General features: G+C 52.0%; 1 protein-coding gene across 1 annotated transcript in view; it reads right to left on the bottom strand.

Annotated features, from left to right (window-relative positions):
- Positions 1-18,590, bottom strand: part of EXTL1 (exostosin like glycosyltransferase 1) — a 47,167-nt gene that overhangs the window by 7,713 nt on the left and 20,864 nt on the right. The window contains 3 exon segments of the mRNA XM_038377981.2: positions 1,441-1,579; positions 2,949-3,055; positions 3,674-3,767. Of these exon segments, the coding sequence (XP_038233909.1) occupies positions 1,441-1,579; positions 2,949-3,055; positions 3,674-3,767 (340 nt within the window).

The following is an 18,590-nucleotide window of genomic DNA, read 5'->3' as shown; positions in this document are numbered from 1 at the left end:
CAAGAGCTCACCGTGCAAGTGTGAGCTAAGAGACAACAGGGGAAGAAAAGACAGAGAGGAGGGAGCACTGCACAGTTCAAGGAAACAATGAGATGTTGGCCAGCGATCCTCAGCCCACCAGTTGCCTCACCATAGGGCAAAGGCAGGGCAAGTTTTCCCCGCTCTGCCCTGCCCATGTGTCAGGGGCTTGTTGGGATAGATAAGGAGAGCACCAGGATTCCATATTCATCCCTGGTGCAGCATAGAAGATTAGGTTGGAAGAGACCTCAGGAGGTCATCTAGTCCAACCCCCTGCTCAAAGCAGGACCAACAACACAACATTGATTACAGTGGAGTTACGCTGACGATGACTTCGGCCCTGGGTCTGCTTAAGTTCCTGGCCTTGCTGAGATCATCAGTTTTTGGGATGGTCTCTCTGGAGTGGAAACCTGTCCACTGGGAGCTGCGCTGAGACCCCCCCAGGCTCATTTCACAGGTGCCACTGATAGAGCCAGCAGAGAGTCAATTTGGTCATAACTGAGCTGGGTGGGATTTGAGCCTGTGGTCTCGAGGGGAGGAGAACAGGGTAAAAGCAGAGAGGGAGACAAGAGAAGGAGCTTGGTACACAATGAGCTAGAGAACCTAGTTCTTTCTGCTTATCCACAGCCATCCAGTGATGCCTGAAAGGAAGAGGATGGTCTCTCTGCAGGCAAAGAGCTAATGGCCCATGTTCCACTCCAGGGAGAAACTGGGGTTAGAAGCCAACCACGGGGCAGAGCTGGGAAGCCCTGGTAGATGCTGTGCGGCAGCTGGCTTCCGTGGTCAAGGCATCCTGCTTATCATGTCCCAGTTAAAGTCTTTTCTTTCCTTGAGCGACTCAGGAAAATGTGAGTTCGAGTGCCCAGAGTGGAGACAGTAGGATTTGAATTGCCCTGAAGCCAGAAGGCAACAGGTCCATGGACAGCATCTGTTTTGTCCCTTCCACTTAGTGAACAAATTTATCTTTCTGTCCAATCGCAGCTGTTAACACAGGGGACCAGAGCTCTGAGCCTTTCTTCCCAGCCCTTTGTAGAAAAGTCCCAACCAAATATTGCCCAATGAGGCTGACACAGGGCACACACGCTCCTCTATATAGCTAGGCAAAGCCCATCAGCCAGCACCCCTGCACCACACCCTGTTGGGAGAGGCTGGGACCGGAGTAGCTAGGCAATCCCCCACACCAGCACTCCTGCCCATTCCCTACAGTGCCCCCCTAGTGACTGGCACTGCCGTAGCTATAAATTTCCCATCCGTCTACTCACTCCTGCATGAGCTGGTGCCAACCCCTCTGCCTTGATCTGCTCTCTTCCTCCCACCACCCTGTTGTTGTTGGTCCCAGCTGTTGTTGCTGCTGCTTGCCTGTTTAAAAAAAACCCAAAACTACGTGAATGGTCACTGAGGGAGCTGCTGTGGGAGAGATACCAGAAGCTTGTGGCTCACCTCAAGGGTGGTTTGCACTATTTTCTCCACAGAGGAGAAATATGCTTCCCACAGGAACTGGGTTTGCTGCTGGAACGCCAGGATCTTGTCACTAGGGATACAGCGCACGGTGGAAGGGAACCTAGCAGGACAAAAACCACGGAAAGGGGGGAGACAGAGAGAGGGGACGGGGTTAGTAAGGTTTATGCAGCCAGCAAAGTGTCTCCTTCTGATTGTGGCGCTGGGGAGCCGGGCCCTAACCCTGGCCAGAGCATGTAGGGTTAAAACATTTTAAGCAAAACAGGCCTCGATCCAGCCACCCCACCACCTCCAGTGGAGCAGGTGTGGGGGTAGGGGTTAGGGATCTTTGCTTCTCCCCCTCAACGTGCCAGCCCGCACAGCTGAGCTGTCCTGGGGCTCACTGGAACTTGCTGCTGGTATAGGCCATAGCAAATTATTACAACCCAGAGCAAGGGGGAAGGGGTTGGTTCCTCCCAGGGCTACTCCTGGCAGGGGGGAGCTTAAATGCCAGCCGTCGCTCAGGACTGAGCCTAAAGGTACAATCTAGCCTTTAATGTTCCGTGCAGATGTGCATAGCAGGCTTGTTATATAGGGCACTACACAATCCACTGTTTTGCGCTGACAAGGGTAGAAGCCAGGCACCATTTTCCATTACCTGCAGGCAATGCATTTTGCAGCAATGAGCGAGTTTCTCTCGTGTCCTGTCAGGCCGTCAGGCCTTTGATTAACGTCTCTCTAACTCTCTCCCTTAAGCCGCCCCTGTGGGGTGTTAATGATCATAGAATCATAGAATCATAGAATATCAGGGTTGGAAGGGACCCCAGAAGGTCATCTAGTCCAACCCCCTGCTCAAAGCAGGACCAAGTCCCAGTTAAATCATCCTAGCCAGGGCTTTGTCAAGCCTGACCTTAAAAACCTCTAAGGAAGGAGATTCTACCACCTCCCTAGGTAACGCATTCCAGTGTTTCACCACCCTCTTAGTGAAAAAGTTTTTCCTAATATCCAATCTAAACCTCCCCCATTGCAACTTGAGACCATTACTCCTCGTTCTGTCATCTGCTACCATTGAGAACAGTCTAGAGCCATCCTTTTTGAAACCCCCTTTCAGGTAGTTGAAAGCAGCTATCAAATCCCCCCTCATTCTTCTCATCCTTCCAATCCTGCCTGCCCTTCCCGGAAGTCAATAGCAAAGCTCAGCCTGACTTCAGTGGGAGCAGCACGGGCTCTAAGCCAGCTGTGGGAGGGTGAGGCAGGACACATCTGCCGCGCGGGAGATGGGGGACAAGGGTTGGGAGAGGGAATGACTGGTCGGCCAATTTCTGATGGCTGGCTGCCCTGTCCGGCTCTGTTGCAGCCGTCGGCTAACGGGTGATCCCCCATCCATCACCAAACAGGGAATCCGATGCCAGTAATTCTCCAGTGCTGTGAGCGAAAGGCACTTCACACCATGGCGCTGCCAGCTGTGCCACCCGTGCCAGGCGCTGCATTACCTGCAGGAGGAGCTCTCGTCCCCGACAATGGCCGATTTACTCCAGTCGATCACTTCGGAGAACGGCAGCTCCCAGCCGTTACTGAGCAGCACTGGGATGCAAGCAGCCTGGATGGATGAGAAACACCAGACAATGGCCGCTCATGAGACCCAGGCCAGTGAGCCTTGTACCCACCAGCTCAGGGACCGACAGCCCGGCTGCTGGGTCTGACGGGGGGTGGGGGAAACAGCAGGCCCGAGGGCCAACTGCAGCTGGCTCGTGGTATTGAAAGCCCAAATAATTTCTAGAGAGCCCCCTTTCAAAGACTGCTTTCGTCCAAGACCTAGGAGCATTAACTCTGCTCACGGCCAGCCCGAGGCAGGCATGATTTCCTGTGGGACCCTCCTGCTGGCTGCTTCTCTACCAAGGGAATAGACAGGAAGGGCTAGTGGCAGAGGGAGGGGATAGGGGTGGGGGAGTGGAGGGTGTCAGGAAAGGGGATGGAAGTGGGAGAGGAGAAGATGGGTAGAAGGAGAGAAGAGGAAGAAGGAGGAGGAAGGGGCACAGATCTCTGAGGAGCAGAATTGGAGAAGCTGAGATAAGTGTGTGGGGTGGGGGAAGGCACAGGCTCTTGCCCTGCTTCTCTCTCTCCATTCTCAGAGGCTCCTGTGCCCTGGGATTGGGGTGAGGAGGGAAATTCATGGACTGACTACAGACATTTCCTGCTGTCTTGCCCGCAGCGGTACCTGCAGTGCTTCCAGGAAGCGGAAGGAGCCCAGCCGCCTGCCGCGGGGGATGATGCAGAAGGTGGAGTTGTGCAGCAACTCCTGATAGTCAAACCTGGGAACAAAATGCAGCTCTGGTTAGAAACCTGTGGTTAGAGCTCTCTTTTCCTGCCATGTGCCACAAAGCTCCCCCACCTGCCTTGTCGACTTAAGTGTCCTCAGCGCTGTTGTTGTATTTCAGTGGCAAAACCTCGAGGATTCATATACGTCACTCCTAGAACAGAGGTGGTCACAAATAGCATACAGGCATCCTCTCCGTCACAAATCTGAGCCCAAATTATCAAAGCGCTGTTGCCAGGGAGCCACCTCAGCCTCCAGAATTGACTCCAGCTGGAGAGACTAAAGCAGGGAGCACCTTCCCCACTGCTTGCTACAGCTCCCCCAGAAAGAAACATCATCACAAAACACAACACAGTGGTTTCTTCCAAGACTAAACGCTTGTCTGCCAAAAAAAAAAAAGAAACTTGTAAGACTACATGTAACAGCACCATGGTTGACCACTGCCATAGTAATATGAAGGGGCATTAATGAGATGGTTACATTTATTTAGGATGAAAATGTTTGGCGCCATGTTGGTCTTTTGTACATTGTTGAACAGGGAGCAGTTGGTAATGTGCCATCTATCAGCCGGGTGTCACGTAGCGGAGATGCTTTGGGGCCACAAAGATCTCTTCTAGAGGCATGCCAGCCAACCTCATGTGCAGCTGGTTCTCTGGCCGGAGCCGATGACCTCAGTGTGGTGACAGCACAAATGCTGTAAATAAATACTCAGAAACCAAAGCCAAGAAAGGCAGGGCTAAGCATTACATTATTATGATTGTATTACCATAGCTCCTGGGTGCCCCAGTGATGAGCCAGGACCCCAGTGCACTAGGCACTAGATAAAGAGATGGTCCCTGCCTCAAAGCTCACAACCTAAATTCCATTCTTATCCCCAGAGGGGGCTGCCTCGGAAAACTTAATATGTCTTAGTGATTGTCAAACCCTCAGGATTCCCCCCCTCCATGCACCCACACACAAAGCCACTATCATCGTCCCCAGTTGACAAAGGGGGAAGCTGAGACAGAGGTAGAACTAAGTGACTTGCCCAAGGCTAAAGAGAGGTGTCAGTATCTGAGCTGGGATGAGAACCCAGGTGTTCCTGGGTCTCAGTGTGTTTAGATCCTCCAGCAAGACGGATCATCCAGGCATATGACCACAGCATGTTGGAGAGGAGATGGTTGTGTGGAAAAAGCATTGGCGTGAAACTCAGAGGAGCTTGATTTAGTGGCTGGCTCTACCATTGACTCGCAGGTGACTGCAGGCAAGTCTGTGCCTCTGTTTTCCATCTGTGAAATGGGGCTAATGAGACTTTCCTACCAACCAGGGGTGTTGTGAGGTTAAATGCATCAGTGCTTGTGAAGTGCTCAGACACCCCTGGTGTCGGGGGCTGTGATAAATGAAGGGGGCTCCCTTTTATGACCACCCAGCCAGCCAGTTAGCTATAAAATCCCTGTTAGTAGCTGTTCTCTATTTGCTTTACCTATAAAGGGTTAAAAAAAGTCCATAGGTAAAAGAAAGGGAGTGGGCACTTGACCAAAAGAGCCAATGGGAAGGCTAGAACTTTTTAAAATTGGGGGGAAACTTCCCCTTTGTGTCTGTTGTTGTTCTCCTGGGAAGAGGGGAACTGTGAGAAGCTTCAGAGTAGCAGCCGTGTTAGTCTGTATTCGCAAAAAGAAAAGGAGTACTTGTGGCACCTTAGAGACTAATAAATTTATTAGAGCATAAGCTTTCGTGAGCTATGTGAGCTGTAGCTCACGAAAGCTTATGCTCTAATAAATTTGTTAGTCTCTAAGGTGCCACAAGTACTCCTTTTCTTTTTGTGAGAAGCTTGGGCCAGGTATGAAATCATCAGAATCATACCTAGAAACTGCTTATTTGAAAACTCAGCTATGTAAGTCGATCAGGAAATGTCTAGGAAGATGCGATCAGGTTTATTTCTTATGGCGAGTGGACTCTTCTGTGCTAACCTCAGATGCCTTTGTTTGTTTGTAACCTTCAAGTTGAACCCCCAAGAAAGCTAGTTTCGGTGCTTAATTTTTGGAAATTGCTCCTTTAAAATCTAGCAATAGCCTGAATTTTCAAATGTATTTTTCTTTTTTTTTTAAATAAAATTTACCTTTTTTAAGAACAGGATTTGAATTTTTGTGTCTTAAGAGGTTTGTGCATATTTTTTAATTAGCTGGTGGTAACAGCTGATATCCTTTGTTTTCTTTCTCAGCTCTTCCGGGGGGGGGGGGAGGGGGGTGAAAGGGCTTGAGAGTACCCCACAGGAAAAAATTCCCAGGAGTGCCTTCCTGGGTCCTAAAAGGGGTCTTTTGCACTTGGGTGGTGGCAGCATTTACCCATCCAAGGTCAGAGAAAAGCTGTAACCTTGGAAGTTTAATACAAGCCTGGAATGGCCGGTATTAATTTTTAGACTCCTTGCAGGCCCCCACCTTCTGCATGTGAAGTGCCAGAGTGGGGAATCAGCCTTGACAGGGGCCGAGTGACCAGATGTGACCTATTGTGCCTATCTCAGCTGTATGTTGCTTTAGACAGGAGCTGTGGAGTCCCATTTATAGTGGCTGGAAGCACAGATTTTCCTCTGCAGCCTGACCTGCCACCAGCCCATGAGCCCGTACACCCACCCCCTCTACATTTGCATGAGTGGCATTGCCCCCTGGGGCACAGGGTCACTCTGGTTTGGCCCAGACAAAAAGTGCCCTCCACCGCCCCAGCCCTGCAGCCTATGGCATGGGTTCTCCACCTGAGGGCTATCCACCCTCCCTTCCTTTTAGCTAGATTTAACAGGGAGGTCCTGTCACAGTCTGGAAAGCTTTGAGAACCCGGCCCTCCAAGGACCACCTGCCAATGGAGTGCCCCCTGCAGCAAGGGTTGCAGAAAGGATGGCATTGAAGCCACTTATGCTGGCTATATGCACTCCCGGGAATGCCCACCCCTCCATGCCCGGAAAATCCCTAGAAGGGGAGAGAGTCCAGAACTCTCATCAGACATCAGCGTCACTTGGGCCGCGTTTTAAGAACCGGTTTGTAGTTGTTTGATTTTGTGTGGTGAAGAGTCGGTCGAAGGTCAGCCCTGGAGACTGAAGTACTTTATGTTTCCACAGAACAAGCACAATATGAGCTGCATCAGGCCAGTTTCCCCTCACTGCTGCATTTCTCTCTCCCCCCCCCCCCCCCCCCCCGCTACCAGCATGCCTCAGCTCTGAGCTGGAAACAGACCACCCTTGGGGGATAAAAGGGGAGTTCATTTTTCATGGTCAGATCAGTCCTCAGCATCACCCCTGAGCCTGCCAACCAGAGGGGGACAATTAGTGCCAAATGCTAGGGTGGTTTCTGTGGTGTGGAGGTTGTGGCGAGTTTTTACACTGGAGCGTTTGACTCGGATCACATCGCCTCCAGCAATGAGCAGACGCATGCAGAAAGCCAGCCTGGCAGCCCATTTGTGTATCAGTTAGATGCTGCTGATTAAAACCCCAACCAGTCTTGGTTGTACGGTTGTCACCATTACACAAACAATGGCCTGGCCGATTGAAGCCCAGAGTTTAGGTTTGTAAAGCCTAATATTAACGCAAAAGTTTTCATAAAGTTTGATTTTTTTTTTAAATACCAATGAAAACAATATTTTGTCTGAGCTAAACATTCCTCTGCTATGTTGGCAACCCAGCTGGCCCTGCAGCCTTGTGCTACTGAAAGTGCAATTGACTTAAACAGGAGTGAAGTTGACCAGGCTATTTTCACAGTCCAAGCTGAGTAAAATGCAAACAGTAAAGAACTGGAATCGATTTGTCAAAGTAAATCCAATTAGTACAAATTCTCTCAATTTCCATAATCTCTGGTGTCACTGAGAGCACAAGTGACAGTATTCGTATTTCTTAAACCCTTCTAAGTTACTCTTGGAGCCCAAAATACGGGGCCAGATTTTCTGCTGTGCTGAGTTTCCAGTCAGTGCAGTGGGTGGTATAGTTGATTACAGTAATCAACTCCCTGATCCTCTGTTGGGCCCTGTGAGTCTCCATAGGTTAGAGCAGCCTGGGGACTGCTCCAATTTGCACCATCTGGCAACAGTCCTCAGGGGCCCTCTGGCAACAGAGTGCCTGCATGGTATTGGAGCCAACTACGCTGGTTCTTTGCCCACTAGGGAGTTCCTGCCCCCTGTGCCAGGAGAATCCCCAGCAGGGGTGAGAGGGCCAAATGCTGTCTTCTCTGTGTCACCATGGTGGCATGCTGGGGTCGGAGTAGGTGCAGTTCATCTGACCCTCTATCTCTTGTGATGTTTTTAGTAGAACCACGATCAGGGCCTGATCCTGCAAGGTGACTATCTAATACAGGCCAACAGGGTTGAGGCCATTCAGTCCCTCTCAGGAGACACTCAGCAACTTCCAGGTTCAGGCTCTTCAAGTGGCATCAGTCCCTAAGGGAACTTCCAAGTCCCACCCTATTTAAACCAGACTCTGCTCATCTTTCCTAACTCTCTCAGCGTTGTCCTGGCCGGAGTTTCTCTCCTTCCCAGCCCTGTTCCCACAGAGAGGCCTCAGATCTGGACTGTGATATTACAGACCGCAAAGAAAGGTGAGCCCTTCTTCTTCCATGTGACGCTGAATCCCGGGAAGCTGCTCACCCAACGGACATACGTCAACAAGCTGAGTTGCGAGGTGTGATACATGAGGAAACGATAGAAGACATTTGTCAAGCAGGAGGGGATCATTTATCGGAGGGTCCTGATCTCAGTGAGCCACAGGAGAGCATGATCCTCAGTGTGATGTACAGTTCTTTGCAAAGTGCGGTCCTGGTCCATGATTTGGGGGAGGGGGGAGCTAACACAGTATAAAAAATAATAACGTGTGTAGAAAGGGAGATGTGGCCTGCACTCAGAGGGGCCAAAGGCACCAGGGACAGCATCACACAGCTGTCCTGTTGGCTGCTACTGAGAAAAGTTCAGACTGTAACTGGCCCTGCCTCCATGCACAGAGAGGAGAGACTCAAGGGTCCCTCTTTGCCCCCCTGTCAGCTGCAATACTGCACCTGTGGGACAAGGAGATGGAGAGTCTGTGCTGCCAGTGGCTCCAGACCCCCCCATTCCTAACCAGCTGGGGGTCAGAAGCAGGCATGGCTTCAGGACACAGAAGTCTACGCTGCCCCCTCTGTAAACCTGTTGCAGTGATAGCTCAGGAACTGCCCCCTCAATGCCCTCCCCCCCGCACGGTGCAGTGGAAGGGACGAGACACACAGTAGAGGGGAGCGTGTTTGCCTTTTCCACTTCCTGAAGGGGAAGGGGCTGGGACGGCTCCGCTGCAGGCTCCTGCCCATTGCTGCTGCTTCCTGGAGGGCAGCCGTGTTTGTAAAATGTAAATCATAGGCTGTATTTTTTTATCTTAGGGATGCTGGGGATCCCAATCCTTGTTTTGTGGCTGGAGGACTAGCGGGAGATAGGCCCAATGGCCTGTGATGGGATGTTAGATGGGGTGGGATCTGAGCTACTACAGAGAATTCTTTCCTGGGTGTCTGGCTGGTGAGTCTTGCCCACATGCTCAGGGTTTAGCTGCTCGCCACATTTGGGGTCAGGAAGGAATTTTTCCCCAGGGCAGATTGGCAGAGGCCCTGGGGATTTTTCGCCTTCCTTTGCAGCATGGGGCACAAGTGACTTGCTGGAGGATTCTCTGCACCTTGAAGTCTTTAAACCATGATTTGAGGACTTCAATAGCTCAGACATAAGTTAGGGGTTTGTTACAGGAGTAGGTGGGTGAGATTCCATGGTCTGTGTTGTGCAAGGGGTCAGACTAGATGATCATAATGGTCCCTCCTGACCTTAAAGTCTATGATTCTGTGATTCTATGACTTCAGCAACACCCCCGAAAGGCAGACAGGATGCAAGCTCACTGTGGGCCAGCGTGCTTGGTCACACCCATCACCTTTAATAATACAATGATAACAGCGCTGAGAGGCCCGGCTGAAATAATGGCCCTATTGGGCCAGATGCTGAACGCACGCAGGAAGCCAGAGTCCCTGTCCCAAAGAACTCAGAGGAAAGAGACAAGAACAAGGAAGGATTAAGAGTAAAGCCAGATGGGAAGTTTTTGATGAAATGTTTTTTCATAGGAAAATGCCACTTCATTCAGAAGGTTTCTCAGGTCCAGGATGGAATTGGTGGGCGGGGGAGCAAGAGCACCACCCCAGAATAGCTACGTGGTCAGGGCAGTCGCCTGGAATGTGGGAAATCCAGATTACTTGTACCTCAACCTTCTGCATCCAAGGGAGTGCCCTAATCTCCAGGCAACTGGCTATTCTGAGGTGACGCTCACTCGCTCTCATTAATTTTGTGAAAAATTTCAAAAGGCCTTGTTTTCCCTCTGCCACGGAACTAAAATAAAAGTCAAAACCTCAAATTTTGTTGTGAAATAGAATGTCTTGTTTCCGACTGACCCTGCTTATCAGCCCATGTTCCGGGGGGAAACTGAGGCACAGAGAGACTCAACAACCAGCCCAAAGTGACACCAGGAGTCTGTAGGAAAGCCAGGAAATTGACTCCAGATCTCCCAAGTGCCAGTCCACAGGACGGCCCTTCCACTCAGCGGGGAACATCAGAGGAGTCACTGGATTACAGCAGTGTAAAGTGGTGAGATCAGAATGAGGCCCGTTATACACCTCGCAGCCTCATGCCACTGGGCATACTTAACCCTCGCAGACAGAGCCATGCGGGACACATTGTTAAGCAGATGCAGCCAGGCAGAGATCTCAGCACAGTCCTGTTCACAGAGCCGTGCGCTCCCCTCCCGGAGCCCCGTGCACGGGGGCACAGTGCAGCTTTCTGCTGGGTAGGCCCTGGGAATGTTCCTGACAGGACAGCCCCATAAAGCAAGGTGGTTTCTCCGCCCCCCCACACGTGGAAATGCCTAGATCGGGAATGAACAAGCGTCTGAGCTGAGTTTTCTTGCAAGCTGGGCACATGCTCCTGACTCTGTTCCCCACTCCAAGGACTCAGACTCGGAGCCAGGAGTGGGACCCAGTACCGGGGCCCCTGGGTCGGTGGGAGGTGCAGCGTGGCATGGGGAGGAATGAGGGTCTGCCAGCTGCCTGCTGGGGTGGGCGGGGCTGCCTGCCTGGGCAGGGAGATCTAAGGCACGGAGCAGAAGATGAATTGATTCTGGGGGGTGGCAGAGTGTCTGGAGCAGACGCAGCTTTGGAGGAAGAACGTTTCTGGCGAGGGCAGGAGGAAGGAGGCCAGAATTCAGGCTGGTCCAGGCCCCATTTACTCTGATGACGTTTCTTTACCCAGCACTGCCTGCCTGGAACAAAACTACCCCAGGGGCTCCCTTGTCCCACCCCGAGCCCACTTCTCACACCCCAGGTTAAACACCCACCTCCCTGCACACTCACCTTCCAGTGCTCCCCGACTCCTCCGTTCCCCATTCCTTACAGTCACTCCCCACCCTGTCAATCAGCCAAGCCGGACTCTGCCTGCTTATCCCAGTGTGAATCGGGAGGCACCCCCTGACTTCAGCAGAGTTACCTTCCGGGTGACTTGTACCCGGGCATAACCCCAAGCAGAAGCTGCCCCGTGTGAGAGCCGGCACGGCAGCAGCGAGGAGGGGAGGAGAGATTCCGGCTGAGGATACTGGGGAAAAAAAAATCCCTTTGTCCCAGGATATTTAATGTCCACGCGAGGGCAGAGGCAGAATTGGGGGATCCCTGCTCCTCCCAAGCCCAAGGCAAACTCTTCATTGCTTTCGATGAAGGCAGCAGGCCTCTCCTCAGACCTCACTGGCTTACGTCTCATGTAAGACCCTCCACCCCCCTCGAGCAAGCTGGGAGCCGACTGTGGGTGTTCCAAGGTGTCTAGGTGTTTCCAGCCTGCTGCTTCCATCTCCCAAGCCTTCCCCCCGGTCGTTGTTTCTCTTGGATCCTCATGTATCAGTTCCAGGCATCGACGCCAGCCTCTTGTCCGCTCTCTCTGCGTGCTCACTTCCCTGCGAGCCCTGGAAAAGGTAAAGCACTTCCCCAGAGTGATCCGCCTCCCCCACCCCCGGCTAATTCCTTGGAGGCCGAATGCCGGTGCCTCCTCCAGGTGACTCCCCCTTCATTAATGTGCCTGAAGTGCCCTGGTTTGAGGGTGACTGTTTCCCCTTCAGTGTTTCATTCTCCAAAGCTCAGCCCCCTCGCTATGAAAGAGGTTTCTGTGCAACTAGCCTGTGAGAGGCACGTTCATGGCTGGGTCCCTGCAACCGCACCGGAAAATCCAATATTTATGTTCCTTTTGGACAGACCCACCTTTCTGTTTCTTCTCTAAGCTCCACCAACAAGGAGGGAAGGGGCAGAAAGAACAAGGAGCCACTATTTCCCGGGCTGCGCTGAGCTCAGCTCCTGGTAGCTTGGGAAGGGGGGAATACACCTCTGGCATGTAACATCCAGGGGTGTGTAGGATTGGAAGGGTTCTATGGGACCGACTCAAGGACCTGCTCTAGCCTAGCCAAAAAAGGGCTGGGCTCCCGTTTAGGGGATCAGCAAAGACATCACACCCTTCTGAGCATTCCACATGTCATGACATCACACCCACACCAGCACTGCATCGAATGATGTCACACCCAGCTGAGCATTCCATAGGGATGACATCACATGCATCAAATGATGTCACACCCATCTGAGCATTCCGCAGGGATGACATCACACCCACACCAACGCTGCATAGAATGACATCACACCCAGCTGAGAATTCCATAGGGATGACATTGCACATAGCAATGATGTCACACCCATCTGAGCATTCCACAGGGATGACATCACACCCACCCTAGCACTGAATAACAATGACGTCACAACCATCAAGAATTCCACTGCGACATCATGCCTGCCCTAGCATTGCCCAGCAATGATGTTGCATCCACCCAAGCATCGTGTGCTGATGTTATGCTCCACCGTGAGTATTGGATGACAGTGATATCATGCCACTAACTGAAGCATTTCATGGTGATATGACACCTGCTCAAATATTAGGGGATGATGTCACAGTGGCCTGTGCAATAGGTAGTGATGACAGCACACTGGCCTCAAAATCATATATCTCTGTCTCACCTAAGCAAGAATAAATAAGTCAATTCTCTCTCTCACACACACACCCACACACACAATCAGACCTTTTTCTGTTACGCCGCTATGTTATCCCAGGTCTCACTGCAGGATCTGAGCAAATCACACACCACGATGGCTTGTTCCACTGCTCCTGTTACACTTGCACCAGTGACCCCCCATCACCTTCAATCTCCCGTGTCCCTGGAAATCCCCACTGTCTTTTCCTGCCCCTTCCTAGGACCCCATTCTTCCCACTCAGGCCCTGTCCACTCTGTAACTGACCCCAGATTCTCACGTTGCTGGCTGGGCTTGAGTGTGGGCAGGGCTATTTTGAGCCCTCTATGCTCCCCATGCTATAGATCAGAAGGGTGGATTGAGGCTCCAGCTCGGCTGGGTGAGCACAGGTTTCAGCTCACTGAGCTAGCAAACAGCATTGCTGTCTGCATTCACTGAACCATGCTGGGATAACCCTGTCCAAGCACGCTGCCCAGAAACCCGCATTATCTCTGCCGTGCTCATGAGAAGCAGGGCTGAAAGATTCCCCAACCCTCCCCAAGTCCTGCTGGGGCCGTCCCTTTGCCTGAGAGCACTGGGCAGGCACCAAGACATTGCCCTGACTTTGCAGCAGCTTGGCGATTTGGTGCAGCGGCAGAGAACGCCCTTGGCTGGTCCTCGCTGCCTTTGCCCCCGCAGACTGCATGAGAAAGGGCTCCAGGCTGGAGGGCCTCCAGCTCCTACTGCGGCTGCCAGTGCTTTACCTGGTGTTCTCATGCCGCTCGCGTCAAACAGTCGCAGCACTGGCAAGCCCAGCAGTCTGCTCCTCTTGGCCTGGCTTGTGGGTTTGGCTGGAGCCTTGCTCAAGGAGGTTTTCCAACCCTGATCAACAGTTTGCTTTCTTTAAATCCATATGGCCCTGGGCTGCCTTTTGGATTGCAGCCAAGAGAAAGTCACTGGGTCCTGTCAAGGCTCCTGTCTCGGTGATGCACAGAGCCCTGGATGGATCCAACACCTCTGAGCTCTGAAGGAGTTTGGAGCCACCTCCCAATGTCTGTCTGTGCAGCAATCGCAGGGAGCGACTGCAGCATGAGTAGATGACCACCGAACTCGCTTCAATCTAGCCAGCCCGGGTACCAGAGCATGAAGCCACAGCTGCCTCTGCTTCACCCTGGGCTATCCCGCGAGCAATCACCCGGGGCTCTGGGCGGGTTTGTCCCACCTGCTCCAAAGCGCACTTGGCCATGGCTTCACCACGCCGGGACTCTAAGTGGCTACATTAAAGCTAGCTCTGGAATGTCAGCCCAAGCTGTCTTTACATCCTGTGATTGCAGCCCAGACCATAGGCACGGACTTCTATTGGTGTTCAACCCCGCTCCACCATGAGGTCCCACCCCCACTCTGCCCCTTCCTCCAAGGCCCTGACCTCACTCTGTCTCTTCCTGCCCCTGCTCCACCTCCTCCCCAAGGCCCCTGGCTTGCACATGGCTTCTCCGCCCTCCCCCAAGCAACTCCCACCAGCCGCAGAACAGCTGATTGGCGGTGCCACGGAACAGCTGTGGCTGGTGGTGCTGAGCACCCACTGTTTTTTTCCAGGGGGTGCTTGAGCTCGGAGCACCCATGGGGTCGGCACCTCCGGTATAGACATACCTTTTGTTGCTAGCCCTTATGGGTGATGTCACAAGGGTGACTGGCTCCTTTAAGGGGAGATGGGGCCAGCCACATCTGTGTCATAATTATTTAGCTGCTTCCCAGCCTGAGGGGGTGGGGTGAAGGAGGGTCAGGTGATAGCTTAAGGGATAGCTGGGCCTTATAAAAGGACTGAGGGAGCAAAGTTTGGGCATTAGCACTGCAGAAGACCCTGAGCTAGGTAGGGGCTTTAGGAAGCTGGATGAGAGCCGAGCCGAGCCGAACCGAACCCCAGGAGGTAAGCAGGCCATGGTCTGAGAACACCGGGACTCCGGGAAAACTGGGCTTGGGGGCTGAGTGCTCCATACCAGAGCATGGGAAAGACTCACAGAGGGCCCTGAAAGAGTTTGGTCCCAGCGCCAAAGACCCACAAGGACCTTTATGTTTGTTGGGGCTGTTTTTTAGTTGGCTCTTTGCTCCCCAGGAGGAAGTTTGGGGTGTTTGTGACTTGGCTGGAGGGCTAAGCCACAGCTCCAGCTCCAAGTCATGTGTGGAGAGCCAAGAAAAGCCACTTTGGGGAAGGAAGCTGAGGCAGGGAACGCTGGCAGGACCATGCTCGCCCAGCAGGCGTGATACAGGGCAGGGAGATTTTCAAAGTCACAGAAGTGACTTATTTCAGAGTAGCAGCCGTGTTAGTCTGTATTCGCAAAAAGAAAAGGAGTACTTGTGGCACCTTAGAGACTAACAAATTTATTAGAGCATAAGCTTTCGTGAGCTACAGCTCACTTCATCGGATGCAGAAGTGACTTAGTTGCACAAGTCCCCCTGAAAGCCACACTGGTGCATCTGAAAATCCCCCCTTCCTGTATAACAGGCCTGAGCTCCCCTCCAGATACCCCATAACTTAGGATTCAAAGCCCCCATGGGAATTTGGAAGCCTGGCTGTTGTGCACTTTTTCCTGGGGGATCCAATAGGGCTGTGGGCGTTCTCTGCACACCCTGTTCAGCTTGGAACCGCACAGCCAAGCAGGCTTTCACAGACCCAGAATGCCCCCACCCTAACACAGCGGAGGGGTGCTTCCCTCTGACAGCCCAATCCATTTCACTCATTTAAATCTGCATCAGCCTAACCCTTCCCCGCTCATGGCTCCTGTCAGCGGGTCCCAAGCACATTCTGCAGGCAGCTGGCTGGATTTGGTAAATTAGCCCCAGCTGGGAGTTGATGTATTAACAGCATAAAGTTTATGAACAAAAACCACCTCCAGGGAATTCAGTCAGACTCCTCGGATAGATGCTGAAAACCCCATTGGCTCATTTCAGCTCATTAACATCCCTGTTCTTACTCGAGCTACCTGCAGAGATGGGGAGTAACTTAAAATAGGCTCTCAACAAAAATCCCATTCCCATGAAATGTCATTAGCAAAGACCAAGGTCGATGCTTTCTCTGGTGATTGCCCCCTGTTCTGCTGCAGCTCCCAAGCCAGGGCGAAGAACAGCTACAGCCTCGGGAGTGAGAGTCTCTCTTAAACCCCCGGATGCATCTTTGTGCTTACAGCTATTTTCCCTCGTCGAATGCTGGGACTTACGTGGCAAACTGGCTATCTTACGTCCTGGGCCAGTTGCACCCGTGTCATTCTGGAGCTGCTCCATTGAAACGATCCCAGTGTAACTAAAAGCAAAATCCATCTGGCTCCCCAATTCTGATCTCTTGTGTTAGAAGAAATGTCGGTGCTGCCATTATACGCCAGTGTGGGTGACAAGTTCATTACTGAGCTCAAGGCAAGTTCCAGTGTAAATACTGATGTGTCCAGTGGCATTTCTGCCCAATTCCCTGAAAACACCAGGCATGATTTTTGAGGCCCTATTTTAATTCACTTGAGCCAAATGCTCCTCCACTGCCTGAAGTCAACAAAGTCACGAGGAATCTCAGAGTATGTCTGCATAGCCATAGAGCTGTGGCAGGCCCGGGTCAGCTGACTCTGGCTCGTGGCACTAGAAAATGGCAGCGTAGATATTTGGGGATCGGGCGGGAGCCCACAAGTGCGGGGGAGTCTCCGAGCCCAGGCTCAGCACAAGCCCAAATGTCTTCACTGCTGTGTTTAAGCTCAGGCTGCAGGGCTGAATCAGCTGCTCCAGGCTCTAAGACTCGGTGCTGTCGGGTTTTATCACTGTGTAGACACACCCTGGGGAAGCACAGAGGGAACCGTATCCCCTTCAAAGCGGGTTTGGCGTCCCATTGATGCCCCTTTCAAGACAGCAGCAGAAGTCACGTCTTCTCGCTCCAGCCCCGTCCCAACGATTCTGTGGTAGTTGCACCTCTGCTCAGCACAGAATCTGTCCCCTTGTGTCCACGCTACACCCGCTCCCCGCTTGGCAGAATGCTGCTCTCCATGAGCCCCGTGTAAATCAGAATGATCCCACTACAGTCTCTTACCAAAGAGGAGCTGAGACCAGGAACTGGCTATTTAAAAAGAGATGCTAATGCCAGGCTGGGGAAAGATGCTGGTGTAACAGCCCTGGAGGTCTCCTCAGAGCAGCAGCAGTGCTTTGTACCCCGCCAATGTGCCTCGGCACAACTGTGGGGCTGAGCGGGGAGTTCAGTTTCCGTGGCGCACGCTGCCCGTTGGCCCCAAGGCCTGGACTGCCAACAACACAGCCACTTTGAGCCCCTTGTGCTGGTGGCGGCTTTGTGATGACGTTTGTTCAGATGAAACTGGCTTGCATTTTACATCTTCCATTCCAATAGGCCACTAAACAGCTATCCGAGGGCAACAACTTTTGGCTGCTGCAGAGGGAGATGGGATTTGAACCAGTGAGCTGGGGGTGAAGGCTGTGTAGACAGAAGGATGAGCTTGGGGTTAAGGCTCTCAGGTGGGGCTTATGAGGTCTGGGTTCCAATCCCAGTTCAGCCCCAGACTCCCCCAAGAGGGGAAAATCATTTAATCTCTCCATGCCACAGTTCCCCACCTGTGAAGCAGGACTAATACAGCTCCAAGATAAATCACCCACGTTTGTCAGGTGCCCACCCACTGTGGGGATGGAGCCCCTGGATATAGAGTGTCGTTCCTTCTCATCCTGCCGCCTGGACCCAGTAATCCATAGGCCAGTAGCAGTGGCTAGTACCCACTGCTTCAGGCAGAAGGTTCTGTGTAGGTGCCGGCGATTACATTTCAGACGGTGCCTATCACGGAACTTGTTTACAAGGCTACAAAAGTGAAACTCTTCCCTCCCTCCCCGCAAAAAATGATTGAAGCTTAAATGCCAGCTGCAGTCTGTTCAGACAGGGCTGCTTCTCTCAACTCCGCTGCTGGCGCCTCCAGGGGAAAATCCTAATTAGCTGGTAAATAAAACCAGTCAAAGCGCTGCCCCTGGATCCACTTTCTCTTTCAGATCCTAAAACAAGCTGGCAATGTTCATTTCACTGAAAAGCTGAAGAACTCGGTGGAATTAAAATTTTGAATAAAATGACAAAAAATTTCCATTTTGTTTAAAATTGTTCATAGAAAATACTTCCAGCCCTATTATTCACCTGGCAATAGTGCCTCCATCAAAGCCAGGGCCTCATTGTGTTAGGTGCTGTAGAAACACACCATCAGAGACAGTCCCTGCCCTGACGAGTTTGCAGTGTAAATGGATACAATGGCATGAAGGGCATAGAGCAAGTTTGTAGCAGAACTGGGATTAGAACCCAGCTGTCCTGTCACCTAAGCCACTGTGCTAGCCATCAGACCAGTGGTTTTCAACCTTTTTTCATTTGCCGACCCCTAAAACATTTTTGAATGGAGGTGCAGATCCCTTTGGAAATCTTAGACATGGTCTGCGGACCACAGGTTGAAAAACCACTGCTTTGGGCCATACTCTTTCCTAATGTTAATTTAAAACCCTCAAAGGAGGAGAGTTCAAGCTTGCGATTCTAGCGATTGCAAGGTGTCTCGCCGCTGAAAAGGAATGACCCCAACAAAGGTGACATTTCAGCTCGATGAGGAAAGGGTGCTGGGCATGAATCAACTGTTGCTATAAACATGCAAGAGCCAGGGCGATTTCTGTAAGACCTGGCATCCAAACCAAATGTTCTGCCATTGCCATGCTTTCAATTTGTGGCATAACTCAAGATCCAGGGGCTCCGTGAGTCTCCAGAGAAGCAGCAG

Source organism: Dermochelys coriacea, chromosome 19 (assembly GCF_009764565.3).
Source record: "Dermochelys coriacea isolate rDerCor1 chromosome 19, rDerCor1.pri.v4, whole genome shotgun sequence".
Lineage (NCBI taxonomy): Eukaryota > Metazoa > Chordata > Testudines > Dermochelyidae > Dermochelys > Dermochelys coriacea.
Note: the sequence above shows the minus strand (reverse complement) of the source record. Positions and strands in the feature narration are given on the sequence as shown.